Source organism: Ruditapes philippinarum, unplaced genomic scaffold (assembly GCF_026571515.1).
Source record: "Ruditapes philippinarum isolate M1 unplaced genomic scaffold, ASM2657151v2 ctg3007_1_1_1_1, whole genome shotgun sequence".
NCBI lineage: Eukaryota > Metazoa > Mollusca > Bivalvia > Venerida > Veneridae > Ruditapes > Ruditapes philippinarum.
This window is the reverse complement of record NW_026851980.1, coordinates 44,187-62,061: the sequence shown is the minus strand read 5'-3', so window position 1 is coordinate 62,061 and position 17,875 is coordinate 44,187. Positions and strand designations below refer to the sequence as shown.

General features: G+C 30.8%; 1 protein-coding gene across 1 annotated transcript; it reads left to right on the top strand.

The window, feature by feature from the left end:
* Positions 1–2,698: 2,698 nt before the first annotated feature.
* LOC132744682 (uncharacterized) lies at positions 2,699–16,812 on the top strand. Its single transcript, XM_060733446.1, has 4 exons — positions 2,699–3,164; positions 14,128–14,283; positions 15,863–16,064; positions 16,653–16,812. The coding sequence occupies exons 1-4, from the start codon at positions 2,910–2,912 to the stop codon at positions 16,751–16,753; spliced, it is 714 nt and encodes a 237-aa protein (XP_060589429.1). The 5' UTR covers positions 2,699–2,909; the 3' UTR covers positions 16,754–16,812.
* The last annotated feature ends 1,063 nt before the right edge of the window (positions 16,813–17,875 follow it).

The following is a 17,875-nucleotide window of genomic DNA, read 5'->3' as shown; positions in this document are numbered from 1 at the left end:
AATGTGCATTGTATTTCAAAATTACTAAGTCAAATATTTGAAACCCTGGTAAACTTTGATTAGATTACATTATTGAAATGTGCTTATATGGATATGGATATTTAATAATTCAACCTTAGACACTCAATTCAAAAGGGATCCCTTTAATATTTATGTATGCAGAGAACCTGTAAATTGAATAATAGTAGGTAAGGTTCATGAAAAATTAATGTTGTCTACACTGTTGTGGGGACAACCCTCCTTAACCCATTACTTCATGAGCATTTTGTGAAAAATGGCTGTTTTCATTGAAAAGTCTCCTGTTACAAGTTCAAATTGCTATAATACTATAAAATCTGCTTCAACACTAATCAAACTTGGCACAAATGTTGACTGGAATATTGCCCTTGCAACAACATGCTCAGGCTTAAATTTTCTGTTACCATGGCAACGAGGGGACATCTCAAAATTGCCAAAAATCACTATTTTGCGTTGATTTTTTCCATCAAAATTGATTTCAAAGTGCTGCGACTTCTCAATGGATTGAGATAGAGTCAAATGCTTTTCAGCGTTGGTTACACGTTACCTTTTGATCAATCTGGGGTCATTTATAGCCTCTCACAAGTCAAAAATTTTCTTGGCGATGAGGGAGACTCCGCCCCCCTTCAAACCCCCCAAACAGAAGGGGGCACATCCCCCTTTCTGGCAACCCCCTGATGTATCTTTTGGTTGGGGGCCGCGCCGAAAAAGTGATCACTTTTTTTAACAACATTTCTCAAACAAAAACAAGTGTTGGGGGCCTAAATAAGGCATTTTTTCACCATTTGAGACAACAAAAAAAGGGGGGGGGGGGTGAAAAAGGCGTGTATATCAGGGTTAATGAAACCAAGCTTGATAAAAATATCAGATGCTTCACGAGTTCTTTATGGGTAAAAAGTATGTCAGGTGTAAGGAAAACACACAAATGTGGGCAGATTTTATTCAAACTTATTTAAAATGTTTTCCTTGGGGAAAATAAGATCAAACAGCCTGGCTTACAGCCATAATGGCCATCTTGCTTGGATTGACACACTCGTCAGAATGCCAATTTAATTAATCTTCCTTCTAAAAATGGCATCTTACAGTAATGCTTCATATATCTGATTAAAATACTGGTAATATTAGTACCTAGCTCAAGATTGTTTCATATTGTTTACTTTAATTTTTAATCAGGGAAAAAAACTTCATTTTATAAAAAGAACAATTTAAATGTAACAAATGAAGAACTTTAATTGAATTGTAAATATCAATTGTAAATACCCAAATATCACTGAAAATTCAGGCATAAAGTTAAATATATAGATCAAAACATTTATTTATTTATGGATTTTTATGTATTCTAGGCTTAATGATGGCCCATCCGCCCTTTGAGGCACTGATAGTACGGACCCCGGACATGCCACCATTCTTGTCCTTAAATGTTATTATCAACTAAAAGGTGACCTATAAATTTTGAATTCAGTAATTCACTGAATGATACTAAATATGTATGCAAGTCGATTTTTGTGATGATACAATTTTGATGCACGGGAGGCCAATGAGACCATTATATGCATCATGGAGAAAAATAAATGGTCATATCTTTCGGATGAGCTTGACTGACTGATAAGATTATGCAACTCGGACTGATACCTGACACATATTTTCCGTATGCACGACCGACATGCACGAGCATTCTTTCCAGGTTTTTACAGGCGAATTTGGAATGAAATTTTAGCCAAACATCGGTTTCTTTTTCAATTTTGTATAATACTAATAATGAGAATATCCCAAACTGGTGAAATATTAAATACATTAAAGCATATAGTAAGATTAAGCAAATGAAAAAGAACAGGTCAATTTTATTAATTTTTTCCCCTTTTTATTGAGGGTAGCTTTAGTCAAAGGGGGTCTTGACTCCATCTATATCACTCTTCGCAGATAAAATGAAGTTGGCTCATAGAACTATATTTGTCGAAATGGTGGCCAGGTATCGTTCATATTCTTAGGAATATGTCTCGTGGGGTTGCGATTTGAAAGGACTGTATTTTTTGTTTTAATGGCCTTGGCTTGTCCAACATTTTGTTAAGTTGACTCATATGGGACCTGTAGATCTAGGGCTTTATATAAATTCGTGGCTGAAAGCGAAAATTTTTAAGAAATACTTTTCATACTTGTATAGGGGGCACCCATGGACATATTTCTAGTTTAAATATGTAGAGCCTGTGGAGGTCGAGAAGACCTAAGTAAAGCTAGATTTTATCGTGCAGTTTTACTATAAATTTATTTATACTTCAGTTGCAGACGAAATAATTTTTTAAAACGAAGCTAAGAAATCAAGAATATGCTTCATTGCGATATTTTTTACCTGTTAAGGACGAAAATAAAAGTCATACCAAAGTAATCAAGCTGCAATTTCATAATCCAAAAGTACGCATTCCCTTTTTGGCGCGAAATTAACAATTTCAAGTCTTTAGCACGCGACAATAAATCACTACGCGAACGATTGAATAAGATTTACAAAACTTGATAGTCGACTATATTAACTTACAATAAGTATAAAATACGGATAAAAAACAAATTTAATTTATCAAAGGTATCATACTTAACACAATAAATCTAAAAAATTCTGAATTACAACGTAAAGTTTTCCGAACTATTTGCTGGCAACGGTAACCAGGAAGTCTGCGCAAGTAGCGTCGGCGTACGTGATTTGGTCTCTGTCTACATCGACCACGTTCTCTATTGAAAAGAAGTAGATCTATTTTTATAATCGATTTGACGAGCCGATTTATCGGATCGCTGTATGTTTATTGTTGACAGCATGGCAGGATAGCTTTAAAGCGCAATCAAACATGTAATTAGTGTGTTTTGTAAATTTAATTGGATTTTAATCGTGCTTTTAAGCGAAAATGTTAACAAAAACTCCAGGGCAAGTGACGATTGGTAATGGTCAAGGGAAGAGAGCTGTAACATTATTGACAGACGGAGGATGCTACTATCCTGTTATATCACACTATTCATATGTAGACAGACAATTGAGGGCTCAATCTGCGCCAAATAATGCAGGTCGAATACGCGGCATGCGCCCGATGCATCAAACTACGATGCAGATGGGAAAACCACCGTGGTCTGCAAAAGAGACTTACATTACTTCATCCAAAAGAGTAAGTGGATCTCTGTTTAAATAATATATAAAAAACCAACGAAAAATAGTATGTTAATTTCAAAGGAACCTAGGCCGAGAAGCGATACTAAAATAATACTAAAATAAGTTAAAGTCAGGATCCACATTTGCGAATTTTCTTAAATCACAAAACAAAAAAGAAAAAAACAACATTTTTTTCTTGATATTTTATAGCAAACAAGGCATTTTTAGCTTTATGATTAGTGTATTAAAGATCAATTCAAATTGATCTTGGATACATAATCCCAGGTTTAATTAGATAACTATCGATAATGTTTAATCAAGTCAGCAATTATAAAAATTAACAAGATCTTATCAACAACCTGTAAATAATATAGAACCTTTTTTTTATAGCTAACCTTTTTAGATTTATAATAAGATAAGAGTTGAATAAAATGTTGTTTTTTTTATATGAATGTAGATAATTTTATATAGTTTAGATCTACAGTGAGCTTGTCATTTTTTCTCTTAAATATCAAGTAATATTATCCAATTTATCTATAGCTAGAATCTTTCAAATAGAAAAAGAGACCAGTTTTCTGATTGGAGCTGCATTGTATTTTATAAACAGATTATCCATTTAAAATATCTCTTAATCCCTTTGTCAAGATGTGGTATATCAATAGGTAAAAATATTAAACAATACATGTATAGGATAAATAAATCAGATATCAAAACTTATTTGAAGAAATGAAGAAAATCAGATGCCAGTGAACAAGTTGTTTAACTGTAGACTTTAAGGTATTTAATCAACCAGGCCTGCTTGCCATTCATAAGCACTGACAATGTTTATTATTGCTTATAACAAATTGAAATCTATTTTAAATCATAAATTGATCATAGTAAATATAATTGATTATATTATAATTTATAATATAAGTTATAAAACTTATAAATTTTAAATATTTTGTAAAATTATAATACTTATAAATTTTAAATATTCTTATAAATTTTAAATATTTTTTTCATAAACAATTAATTAATGATTTTTGTTTTTAACTTTTTGATACAATGGGCAGTATAGATGAAAAGTTGCAACAGGACTGTATATAATGAATTTGAACAGGGCATAGTATCATATGAGTTTTATTATCAATAAAACAGGACCATGTATAATATATAAAATGTATGTCAGTTTGAACAGGACAGTTTCATATTTTTTCTTATGTTGATTTTCTTAACAGGAATAAACTTTAAATAGCACTGTATTTAAAATACAAATACTAATAATTTTGTAGCCATTAACTACATATATACCTATAAATTTGTTCTTTCTAGACCATAATTAACTTGCAGTACCTGTAGGCCAATTGTTGTAACTTGATTGTGAAATCCCTTAAACTTTGAATGGACTGCTCCAGATTGAAAGCTGGTCACATCCATTAGTTAATTTAAGGGGTAGTTATATCTCTCAGACGGTGGCATTTTTTAACAAGTATATTGATAAGTGTATCCCGTTACATTTTAAGTGTTACAAAAAGTCTCATGTTAAGGTAAAAAAGCAGTGGAATATTGTTGTGTCTACCTGACGCCACATTCACAGTCAGTCTTGCATGGCGATATTAGTGTTAATTAAGAAATACTGGTATTTACTAAACAATGCATTTCTTACAAAGACCTCGCTAATGTTGTATTTATGTTCGAGTGAATGACAAAAAAACAAAAACTATGTCAAAGAATTATTGCTAAGTTCAAAGCTCTCCAATGCAATTTTTTTTTGTTGAAAATATTTACTGGTAACAAAGATAATTGCCCACTTAAGGTGTAAAATATTTGCTTGATTTAAAAAGTGTGCCGAAATGTTTTGAAAATAAATATTGAAGGAAAATCCATGATTTCAAATTGCCATTATTTATGTTACTTAATATCTTACTTTATCAAATTTAAGTTAGGTCCTTGACTGTGTAACATGACTGTATATAAAAACCAGCATTTGTCCATAAATGATTGTATTAATATTATAATATTAATAATAAGTCTTAAACTTTATACAAGTCCATGCAAGGAAACAAAACCTGTAGTAATCATTTGTTTAGAAGATTATAGCTTCAACCTTTATTTGAGAAAGGATATTCATTTCTCTAAGATTTACACTTTCAGAGTTTATAAAAATGATCAAAATATAATTATCCAAAATCAAATAAAAGAATGAAAGCGAAAGGTGATGGTTTATGCTAGATCTTGATCCCAACTGAGACATTTGAGCAAGATCATTGAGAAGATCTGTAATAATCCCTCTAGATTTATGTGAGCCACCTCATGACAAAACCAACACAGTGGGTTTGCGACCAGCATGGATCCAGACCAGCCTGCGCATCTGCGCAGTTTGATCAGGATCCATGCTGTTTGCTATCAGTTTCTCTACTTGTAATAGGGTTTGTAAGCGAACAGCATGGATCCTGATCAGACTGCGCGAATGCGCAGGCTGGTCTGGATCCATGCTGGTCGCAAACGCATTACGTTGGTTTTGTCATGACGCGGCTCATATATTTATTAGGTTAAAATACATACAGATTTACTATTATTTGATCTTAATGTAGGCCCATTTTAATAGCAGTTTAATCAGCTCTAAAATTGTTTGATTCCAATGGGTAAGTTAAAAAAATGGGCACTATTTCACCCTGAAAAAGGTGTTCCTTCACCCTCTGGTGAAATTTTCTTTTTAAAAAAGAAAAATGAAATAAATAATAATGGTTGCATTTTAAGTCAGTATTCATATAAAATGTGATAAAATTATCTAATTATGATGTTTATCAATATGAAATTTTGGTTCTAAACTTCTTAAACTTTTTAGTTTAAACAGATGCTAAGTATTCACAATTTTTTGAGATCCATAAAATTCACTGCTTTTATTTAATATATTCAATAAAATAAGATATTGTAGATTGTTTTTTCACCTACCTACCATGATCCCTACTCAATAAAATTAATGGCATTTGGTTTTAAAAAGGGAAACAAGGATTATTTTAAGGCTGGACTGAACATAATAATATATGAATAATGTTAAGATTTATATTATGTTTTAATTTTAAGTGTAGCATTATTTTGGAGCAGAATTTAATCAGATTGTTATATTTTGTTTACAAAAATGTTTGTGCTTCAATGTTGAATATTTTTACTAGTGTTCATCTTTGTCATGACATCAGAAACATTAAAACAACTTCTTGTACTTGGTCTAAAGGTCTTGGCCTATATTTTATCAACAACAACAACAACAACAAATAAAAAACAAAATAAACCACAAGAAAACCCAACTAGGTAAAAAATGATAATGACTATGCAGTAATGACCTAAAATTGGGCTGAATACTGGAAATTATACAGCTTTATGCAACTCAGAACATAAATCTTATCATACATTGAGAAAACATTGCAAGTAATTATTGCTTCATTCATGTTTATTAATGCCAGTATATTGACTTTGACAATAAGTTACTAAATTTGCTCAGGGAATATCATGTACATGCTAATTGATCTTTAAATGTTAATACTTATACATCATTACTATTCACAGTTAGAACAAGTATATAACAGTAGAAAATCTGCATACAATGGCAATATAGGTTTTAAACTCATTAATATACGAGTTATTTAAGTAATAAATTTCCTATGTCTAGATAAGGGGGTCACTTGTAAGTCAGAAATATACAATATTTCAATCATTCTTCTGTTTTCTAGGCGGCATTATAAACAGGCATTGTTTAGTCGTACAAACATACATTTATACCTTCTTTTGTTAGTTCTGCAGTTTCAGATATCGTACTGAATACACGCAGAAATAAATCAAAATCCAGATAACAATAATTGGCAATCGGCAACAGTAATTGGCAATAGGCAAATGAATGAATTACCATTTATATTCATCTTTGAAGTCGGTCCAATGTTTTGTTTTGTATTCAATTAAATTGCAAGTGGCACTTGAGGTTACCCATAGTAGCAATTCAGTATGTCTGGAGTGTCTGTCAGTGAATCAATAGACTTGTTTAATGACATTTTGAAAAACTTGATTTAGGTTGTTTCCAGACAGTGAAATGTAATTGTGACCAAAAGGTTATTGTATATCTGTTTGAGGGATTTGGTTTTGATAAGGTATCAGTTTTTAAATTATACAGATATTTTTTTTTCTTTTTTATTTATTCATGAGATATTATATAAAGGTAAAAAAGGAAAATATCAAGTTTACCTAGAGATGAATCTTGATTATTTTTTACTTATTATACTCAAGGCAAACCTAAATAAAAATTTCAAATTTTGTGAAATCTAAAGTAAATTAGATAAGTTGCAAGCAATGCATTGTCAGTTCTAGTTCACAGGGACTGGTAATTGAACTTCAAATAACACTCTTGCTAAAATTCATCAACGTATTCTTAAAATCAAAAGATCAAACGAGTCAATGTCTCTGCACAGTTATTTATATTTATGAAATGTTTAAAGGATCTTGGCAGGGATGAGGATTATTCAGATGACTTGAAGCTCTCAGTTTAACCTGTTGTACCATTGCCCAACATCCTGGTCATGTACAATTCATGGTCTGATCAAACATTAGTTTGGAGATTATCTTAAAACTAAATGGACACTTGCTGATTTATACATGTAAATGCAAAGTATAAGTTTGAAATGTATAAGCCAATGGTATATAGTAGGATTGTAAATTCAACAGGTATACCTCAAATTCTTAAAAAGAATTTTGTCACATGTTTCTTTTTTCATATACAGTTGACTTTATTAAAGCATGATCTAAATGTTCCTTCTTGAAAATTAATAAAAATCCCTTAAATTCCCACAAGTCTTTACTGCAGAACTGTTTCTTCACTTATCAAATCAAAATTTTTGCCTATCTATACGTTGTCTGATTACATGCCAATATTTGTCGATTTAATATCAAATTGAAGAGATTTTGGATTTCAAGTGATACACTATAATTGTTATGAGGGATTCAATGACTACTTGAAGCAGTTCAACAATGTTTAAATAACGATCAACCAATATATTCACCTGTCACGTTGTGTGGAGTTTTTGAAGTTTGGATCAGCTAGGTAAATATTTAAACATCATTTAAGTATCAAAATCATTTGCTTGAATAGTCTTAAATAATGACATATATTTAAAGTAATGATATGTATCTAGAATAATACTGTGTACATTGTTATCTTTATATGCTAAATAATCGTTTAATTCATGGATCCGTTAATTCACAGTGTAACGAAACTGGCGCACTTGTTTTAATTTGTTTAAATATTGTACAAATTATGTCAAATTAATGTCTCAAATTATCAATTGAAATTTCTTTTTGGTAAATATAAAATCGAAAATAATCATCGGCAAAACATTAAGAAATTTATTTCTTATGTCTAACTTGTTGGAAAGACGTTAAATGTATTGTGTAATCAATTTCACACTAGAAATGTTTTCAGTTATACATAATACTTTATGATAGCTCATTTGCATAATTTGTTATATGTTATATTATGCTTAAGTTTCTTACCCTGCTAAAATTGGGTGGATTAGTCTAACTTTTAGTTTGGAACTGTCCATTGTGAATTTGAGGGATTTCAATATTGAGTTAATAAAATTGATCACTGAACAAGATGGAGTCTGTACGAAGTGTTGAGGGTTGGCCTGATTCTAAGACAAGTCATTATTGCTTCCAGCATGCTTATTAAACCCTTACCACTCTAAATATCTTTTATACTTGACTTGTCCGTCTTTCAATTTGGACAAAACCATTCATAATTTGTAGGGAAAAATTCAAAATATGTACATGATATTATGTAATGACTGAATAGCGAACAGTGCAGACATTATGATGATGGTGGTGCTGATATGCCAGCAGATCTTTGTCTGCACTGATCACATGGATAATAGGTAGATTCAGTCACTGCTTGAAATAACAATTGAAAGTTGCAAACAAAAGCAAGTCCATTATATATTTAACTGTTTGAAAATTACTTTTTTGGAGTTTTATGATAACTTAAAAAAAAGTTACAAATCTGATTTATAATACAATGCACTTATATCCAATTTGAAAGAGAAAAAATGGATAGAAAATGTAAATCTTCTAGATTTTAGCCTATTTTATACATTGTCACATTTTTTATTCATATAAAAGAATATTGCTTATAGTTCTGGGTATGTTCTAGACTCAGGACTACTATAGTCTAAACCAATTATCAGTTAAAAAAAAACACAATAAAAAAAAAATATTATTTTATTCAATTTTTATTTTAAAAATATAACATATTTTTACTATTTTGAGAGTTTAGATAAAAGGAGTACCATTTGACATTATAGTTAATAGTTTCCATGTTTTATAAATATCGAAAATATAAAACACGTCTTGTCATTTTCAAACGTTTTATTATTCATATCATATATCCTGCCAAATTAAATATACTAAACAAATATGAACAGCCCTATTAAAATGACATAATAAATTGTGTATTTCACTCATCGTGTATCAAACATTGTTTGACTACAAGAGAAAAACGCAGAAATAAATCATAAAAATTCATAATACAGAAATGTTATCTATTGATAACATAGCCACCCTGCTGAGTTTATTGTACTCCACATAGAATTCCACTCATAAATGCTATATAGCAGGTAAATAGGAGTCAGTTTTCATTTTTCTTGAATGATTTTTTAACAGTTTAAAGAACGTTTTTTAAAGAGTTTATAAGAATAGAAGTGACAAGATGACTAATTTTAAAAAAAAATATTTAAATTCATTTTCTTTGCCTTTGAATTTTTTTTTTTCAATATAATAAACTTATTAAATTTCTATTGTATGTTTAATGTAAATTTTAATTTGAAATTTCAATTTCAAAATACGCGTCTTTTATATTGAAGAAAAGGGTGTCTCTCAATAGGTATTTAATGAGAATTTGATAAAGACATCTTCAGATCGAAAAATAGTTTTGTCACGTGCATAATTTGGGTCAGCATTTTAAAATCATAAAATATGATCTAACATTACTAGAGTTACTTCCCTTTACCTGCTGTGCCACTGGTCAGTATAGGGCCTGACAAGGCTCTTTCTGTTAATAATGTTGGCTGACAAACTTAAATTTTTTATCTTGATATCTCCAAAAATAAAAATATTTAATGAGATATAGATATAAAAATGGAAGCTTAAGACAAATACGTTTATGAAATTCTGTGGTTAAGGAATAAAGAAGTCTAAGGAAATTAAACATTATCAAATATGCATGTGGCAAGCTTTAAATTATTTCTTGGGTGAGTTTACTGTAAGTCTGTATTGCATGATAATCAATTCATTGGAAGATTTTCTTTTATAACATGCATTCTTGTGAACTTCTGCAGTGCAACCCTCTATAGAACCATTTCCTTTTAACAACATTAATTTAGGACTCAACTGAGGTCAAACAGCCTAAACAAAATAAAATTGAAATTTTTACATACTGTAGATCAAATGAAGCACTCTAATTGAAAAATCTGCATAGGAAAATAAAGATATTACTCAGAATTAAATTGAATATTGATTTTCTGTGGAATTCTTAGCCCGATTTGAATGAATTGTTTCAGTGCTTTTCATTTTTGTGTCATTTTGCTCAAGAAAAAATGATAATTCTGGAAAAAAGGTGAGAAATTCCCAGAAAAAAATCCCACACTGACAGTATGACTAGTATATGAGTTTATACACTTTATTCCTTAAAGGCACATTATGCCTCAGAAACAAATAACACTTTTACTTCTTTCAAAAGCTCAATCATGAATTTTATAATGTTTAAATAATGGTTTTAGAAAATCTTAGATGCTTGTCATCTGGAGAAAGTAGCAATAAATGTGAACTAATGTCATAAAAATAGCAAAATGTTAACAAAGAAGTAACTTATCTGTACTTTAAATGCCAAAAAGCAACACATGAAAAAATGGTTTAGATAATACAGATAAAATCTTTATGATACATAATAAAAAGATAAAGAAAGTTTTTGGATACAATAAATGTTCACCAAAATTATTGAGTTTTTGAGAAATAAATATAGAAGCATTTTTGAGGCATATTGGGCCTTTAAAGAAAAAAAGAACTTAAGCATTGCTTGTAAATGAAATAAAAATAGATTTAGAAATTATGACTGCATATTATAAGTCTTATGGTTGCAAGGGGTCTCAACTCTATTTTACAATTCTTAAAGTTAAGGCAGCTATAAGGACATTGCAGAATAGTGGTATTGCATCATTTCCATAACATAATAAACACTGTTTATATTATATTTTCTCCTTTCCTTTTTGCTATAAGAATTGCCCTCTGCAACATAAATTAATAGTCTTTTCAACCAATATAGAGCCAGGCCAGTCTGCAGACCTGTGCAATTTGATCAGGCTCTATATGTTAAATTTTCATTTTGATATCTTCAAAATTGATAATGGACAGTTCCAAAAATGAAGCTGGACAAATCAATTTTAGAAATTCAGCGAGTTGAGGATGAAACTGACTAAAACTCATCATGTAGATATTTGTTTGGAAATTTAAGTAAATATTTAATCAATCCCTCGCCTGAGAGTATTTAAGTGCATAATGATTACAATTTGTTGATTGATATATATATAGAAAGAAATTTTTCAGCCGTAAATAAGATAAAAAAAAATAAAAAGAGATATATGCTCTTAAGTAAAAAATTTTTTAGTTCAAATTAGAATTTACATATGCTATACTATACCACAGATAATCGGCTTAAACATTATGTGAAACACATCTACGCGTTACTTCTTTGTGTTTAAATATTTTCCAAAGGCTTTTAAAGTTGTTTAAGAGCATTCATTTAAAGATCATAAAACAGTATATTTCCAATAAAGTATGGGTATTAAAAGATTATCTGCAAGTTACAGATATTTAAATAACGTATTTAAAAACCATACAATTGGCCAAACATACACCTTAATGTTTGAAATAAAAAAGAAAAACAGAGTAAAACTGGCGTATTGATTTCTAAACATTGTATTGAAGAAAAATTAATTCTCTTCAGAGCTCCGTTGGAGAATGAAAGAGCGTACGTATATCATTACCTGACCTCATACTTTGCGTTCTTAATGTCATTTCAAGTCTATTAAATTCGCTTTACATGTCAAAGACCCAGTTGGCCTTGGAGACATCTGTATAAAATAAAATAAATCTACAGTGATAAGATTTGGAGCTATTTCAACTCGGATGTGTGTTATTTATATATATTTTTTCTTCTTTTCATAAATCATTAGGCTTTAAAAAAGATTAACTTTCAAACAAACTTTACGAGGATTTAAAATTACAGTTTGTTTATATATATTTTTTTACATTTTTTGTTGTTGTGTTCTTTTAATTTAAAGTATCGCAGTGTTAGAAAAGGATATTGAATTTGTTTGTGTTACAGTAATTGTGATCACAGTCAGTTTTATTATATGTATAATGGTTTTAAAAATTGACCATTGTTATAATTGATTTTACTATATTGTTAAAATAGGTAAGTTGAAAAGGTAGATAATATAATTTTGAAATTGATTTTTAGAATGATTATGAGAAAACCATAGTTTTTAATTTCATTTACTGTCTGTCAAAGGTGGGTAACTTATTTGTTCCCTGTGACAATCGGTTTGTTTTATTTAATTACTTTTAACGAATCATTTATTGAATTTAAATTTGCTCTATTCAAATATGATATATTCCTTTCATACAAATCAATAAAATGTATACTTTTTTTAATCAATGAGATATTTTCTGTATCAGTCACTGTTTTTCACTCATTGTGAAAGCCAGAGACTGTTTCTTTTTCAAAATATGGAATAAACTGAAAGAAAACATGTTTGATTTCATTTTACGAAGTAAATATACATTTTTAACTGGAAGCATTAGGATTTTATACTTCTTTCAGGCAGACTTTTATTTTGATCTATGCTCTCTCAAAACTTAAAGGAATGTTTTCATTCACTTGACACTAAGTTAAAGTTAATATTTGCCAGTTGTTTTCATACGCAGAGCGAAAACTCGCTAGCCAGAGCGTGGGGCGAAGTTAAATACATAAAACTTAGTCCCAAGGGGGCGCAGAGCTAGATTAAAGAAATAAAACGGCAGGGTTGCAGGACGAAAACATGCTAATTAGCCGGGGTGCTGGCAAAGTTGATAAATAAATTTTCGCCAACACCCACGCTTATTAGCGTGCTTTCGTCCCCCGACCCTGCCAAGCTAAAAGTGGAAAATTATCTAGTTAAAATGGATGGGACGCGAAGCGAAAACAAGCTAATAAGCGAGGGCACAGGGCGAAGTTTAATAAATAAAACTTCGTCCCGCCGGGGCGCGGAGCAAGATTTAAGAAATAAAACAACGGGATGGCTAACAAATAAAACTTCGCCACTGCCACCGCAAATTAGCATGTTTTCGTCTCGCAACCTCACCTAGCAAAAAGTCAATAATTAACTAGTTTAATTGGTGGGGCGCGGAGTGTAAACAAGCTTAGCGGGGGCGCTAATTAGCGTGGGTTGCTTATTAGTGTGTTTTCGTTCCGTGCCCCCGCCGTTTTATTTTGTAAAACTTGTCCCGCTTCCCTGCCGGGCGAAGTTTTATTTATTAAACTTCGGCCCACGCCCTCGCTAATTTGCATGTTTTTGTCCCACTACCCGTTTTAACTTGTTAATTCTTGACTTTTCGCTTGACGGGGTCGCGTGCGAAAACACAAATGGCACAAATCAGCCACCATAGAAACTAGTGTTTCTATACCTAATCTAATCAATATATACCCAAAATCTTAAAACGTGGGGGTGGGGTTTGGGATGCAATAAAGACATACTCGCTCTATGTAGGGTTATTTAGGAACAATGATGACAAAATGGATTTTTTTTTTTCATTTGTAAATCTGTTATGACAGTGGTATACCATCATAATTTGTCACTTTAGTGCAGTAATAAGGTTAAGTACTTTTAAAGTAACAATGTTTTATAAATATATTTTTTCAGAACTTTGGAGGAAGTAAGAGCTTGAACCCAGTACGTCGTCCACCACTGTGCCCATCAATGCATACATCACAAATCAAACTGGTTCATCCCAGGGATGAAAACTCGGAATGGAATACTCATTATACAAATACTTTCATGGAAAAACCTATAATACCTGTAAGTGTAAAATTTTTGTTGTTTATGAAAGTTCTCACATACATGATTGCATTAAATACTTTCAGAATTCAATGGTCTTGAACTTCTTACCTTATTACATTCTGCATCAGTTATGATCAGAATTTCAAGTAACTTCAATTTGTACACAAAAGGTACATAGAATATATACATAAAATAGACATTTGTACAGATACACCACTTGTTGGCATAGAACTCTTGTTGAATTAATTAGGACATGATTATGATGGAAATTAGGACATGTGTTGAAAAAGGACAATGTGTTGTAAAGGAACACATGTTGAAATGGATAAAAAAGAACCATGTGTGAAATTAGGACATATGTTGATGTAGTATACAAGTCATGTATATAAATTATGTATATCAAAATAGGACCATATTTTGAAAAGGACAATTTGGCGAAATAGGACATGGAGGTAAGATAGAAAATGAACATAAAAATATGTTGAAATAGGACCATGTCTTGAAAAAGGACACAGGTTGATATAAAATAAGTCATATATATGTTGTTTGATACTAAGACTAAGCATCTACCTCAACAATCATTCAGTTACATAAGCAATAGTATATCTTCACTTAAGTGCAGTATCGGGTTAACTGCTATTAATTTTTTATGTGAGTTAACTTGTTTCTGCACTAAGATGGAAGTGACCTATGATTGCTCCTGAGTTGAAACATTCTTATTTTTAAGCTTGATAATAGTCTATGCTTAAAGGATATTATTGACCCACTTTTAAGCCTGCTTCCAGGAACTAACCTTTACTGGTGTCCTATGAGGGAAAACTGGTTGTGACCTAAATACAAAGGCTAGAACCATGATTCATCATTTAAGTCAGCCAGAAAGTCATTAACCCAGGCCAATTCTCTCCTACAGGTTGCTTCAGTCAAATATAATGAAAAAGATACAATGACATGATACTCCACACTTGATCACATGATGATGATAAAACCCTATAAACTTGCCTTTGAACATTTTTCTGAATCTGCTAAATTTTTGTAATGGATTTGCCCTGCTTGTGTTTGGAACTTGCCCTGCATTGAATTTGGTATTTTCCCTGCTATGAATTCGGAACTTGCCCTGCCTTGAATTTGGAATTTACCCTGCCTTTAATTTGGACCATCTCATTTGAAGAATAAGTGATTTCAATATCGAACACAAAATATATGTATCTGAGCAACAAACTGGAATAGAGAGACTGGCTAGACTGCACAGAAATACAGGCTGGCCTGGCCCTTTACTGATGGGAAAGGCTAATCACTTTTGGTTAAGTAGGTTTAGGGTTAAAATGACTAAGCAAAAATGAAGAAACTTCTAGGTTTAGCACTATGTTTTTATAACTCTCAGCCAAGGCTTTAATTTATCCATATGAAGTAGCAGTACTACCAGATAAACTGCAGCTATGACAAATTGAAATAGCAAGTAAGATGAATAGCACTTTTGTGCTGGCCAAATTTATATATAAAAAAGAATTGCTCATGAATGCATGAGAAAAATGTCAAATCAACATATGGCAATAAAAGACACTTTTTATTTCATTCATTCATCTTTATTTTGTTCCAGGCCAATAGATTACATTTAACTTCCCTAGTCAACAGAATTGATCAAACAGAAGGTGCTGATATGAAAGAAAGTATAAAAGTGGATCCCAGCTCGTCAAACTATTTCACACAATATACAAGAATTCACAGTAAACTTGGCAATGTGCTGGGAACCGGTGTTCCGAGAGATTATCCTGTAAGACAGGAATATAATGTTATAACAGGTATATACCATTTTTATCTGTTAATTTGTTCAACTTCTATTTTAAAATATTTTATTATCAATTTTTACTCTGAATACACTCATTTTCTTAAATAATTTGTCCAGCTTCAGTTTTTTGGAACTGTATATTGATATCAAGAAGGACATTGGATATTTGTCAGCCAACAGTATAGAGCCTGGTCAGGTTCTATGGAAGTGTAGGATAGTCCAGCTCTATAGTTGTTTCAAAAATGTAATCATTTCTGGTTAAAGCAGGTTTAAGTCAATACATGTAACATGGTACATAGATTATGTAACATGGTGCATTGATAGACTTTGTTTAACAGCAGACTTAAGGGTCAAGGGATATCATAATGAAAATAAGATTAGACATTCGATTTTTTTAGCTGTACATATGGGTAGTTGGGTCTGACTCCTTAATGATGGCAATGAAAGGTCTTGCAGTTTGAGTTCCAGCATTTTAGATTAGATTTTTAGGATAGTTTTCATTTCTATCACCCACAGGGGAATGTCACATTTATATAATTATATTTATTAATAAAAAAAAAGATATTACAAGAAGTTAGAGAAAAATAACTTTTACTTTCAGGTGAAACTGGAGGTGCGGCCTGGAAGGAAAACAACAGAAGAATATCTGGAGATAAAGTGTTACATGCTGTACGGCGAGAACATACCACCATTTTAGGTTAATCAAAATAGGTCTCGTTAACATAATATGCATAATATATTTGAATATTCCATTACTGTTATCTACAGAGTGTTCTTGTTGTTTTAATAACTCAAAAATTTTACAGCAATTTATCAAAACACACATTTCATGAAAAATATAACATAGGAATTTTTATTAGCAAACATTTCTAAAGGAAAAAAAGCTGTCAAGGTCATCTATGGAAGTACAATGGAATGTGTGTATTACATTAAGTACACTAAGACAAAACTTAATATTACGAAAATATGTTTATCTCTATTCAGTATGGTACAGGCTTACCAAGGTCTTGAAATTATACTAAAAAGTTTTGTGTAGTATATGCATAAATGGATTAAGTCTTTTGATTTACTGTATTTATTTGTCTATAAGACAATTTATTTATAAGACAAAGTCTAAATTTAACACTCGATATGGTAGTATCCATTTTCTGTTCACCTGTGATCCAATTATTGTTCAGTATATCATTTTGAATAAAAGAGGGAAATTATATTATTATAAGCAAGTGAATTCTGTTAAATATGTGTATATTATGCATTATGCAAATGCATTTAATATTTGTTACAATGAAAATTCTGTACTGTTTTTCTTATTGCATTTGTGTGTCATGTGTGCCAATCAGAGTATTTTGTTGTTTTTAGATCATGTTATTACATTAGTTTGTCCTGTTATTTCCTTTAATTTATTGTAATCTCTTCAATAAGCTTGCCAAATACTGTATATTCTGTGATAAATGCCCCACATGCATTTCATTTTTTGTTTTTCAAAAAAGTTGAGGGGGGGGGGATTAATATTAATGTACATAAAAAATTAAAGATCATCAAAATAAAATAATATTTTTGGCTTCTCAATTTTCTTTATCTTTATTAGGAGAGGGGTGTTTATTAAAGAATATACGGTACTTTTATTTTCATTTAATTGTAAAACTAAAATATATTGCAAAATCCTGGCGAAAAGTTTTTGTCAGGCCTTTTATGTTATTTTATAACTTTGAAATTTTGATGTCAAGGGGAAATTATTACGTTTGGTTTAACCACCAGAACTTAGATTACTTGTCCATTTTTAATAGAAAATGACACATCTTTTCTGTTCATGATGTTTGAAGC

Bases quoted from the DNA above. Each gene is read 5' to 3' on its own strand.
- LOC132744682 (XM_060733446.1), top strand. From the start codon at position 2,910: ATGTTAACAAAAACTCCAGGGCAAGTGACGATTGGTAATGGTCAAGGG. The intron at 14,284-15,862 runs GTAAGTGTAAAA...ATTTTGTTCCAG, and splicing joins TGGAAAAACCTATAATACCT to GCCAATAGATTACATTTAAC. The intron at 16,065-16,652 runs GTATATACCATT...TTTTACTTTCAG, and splicing joins GGAATATAATGTTATAACAG to GTGAAACTGGAGGTGCGGCC.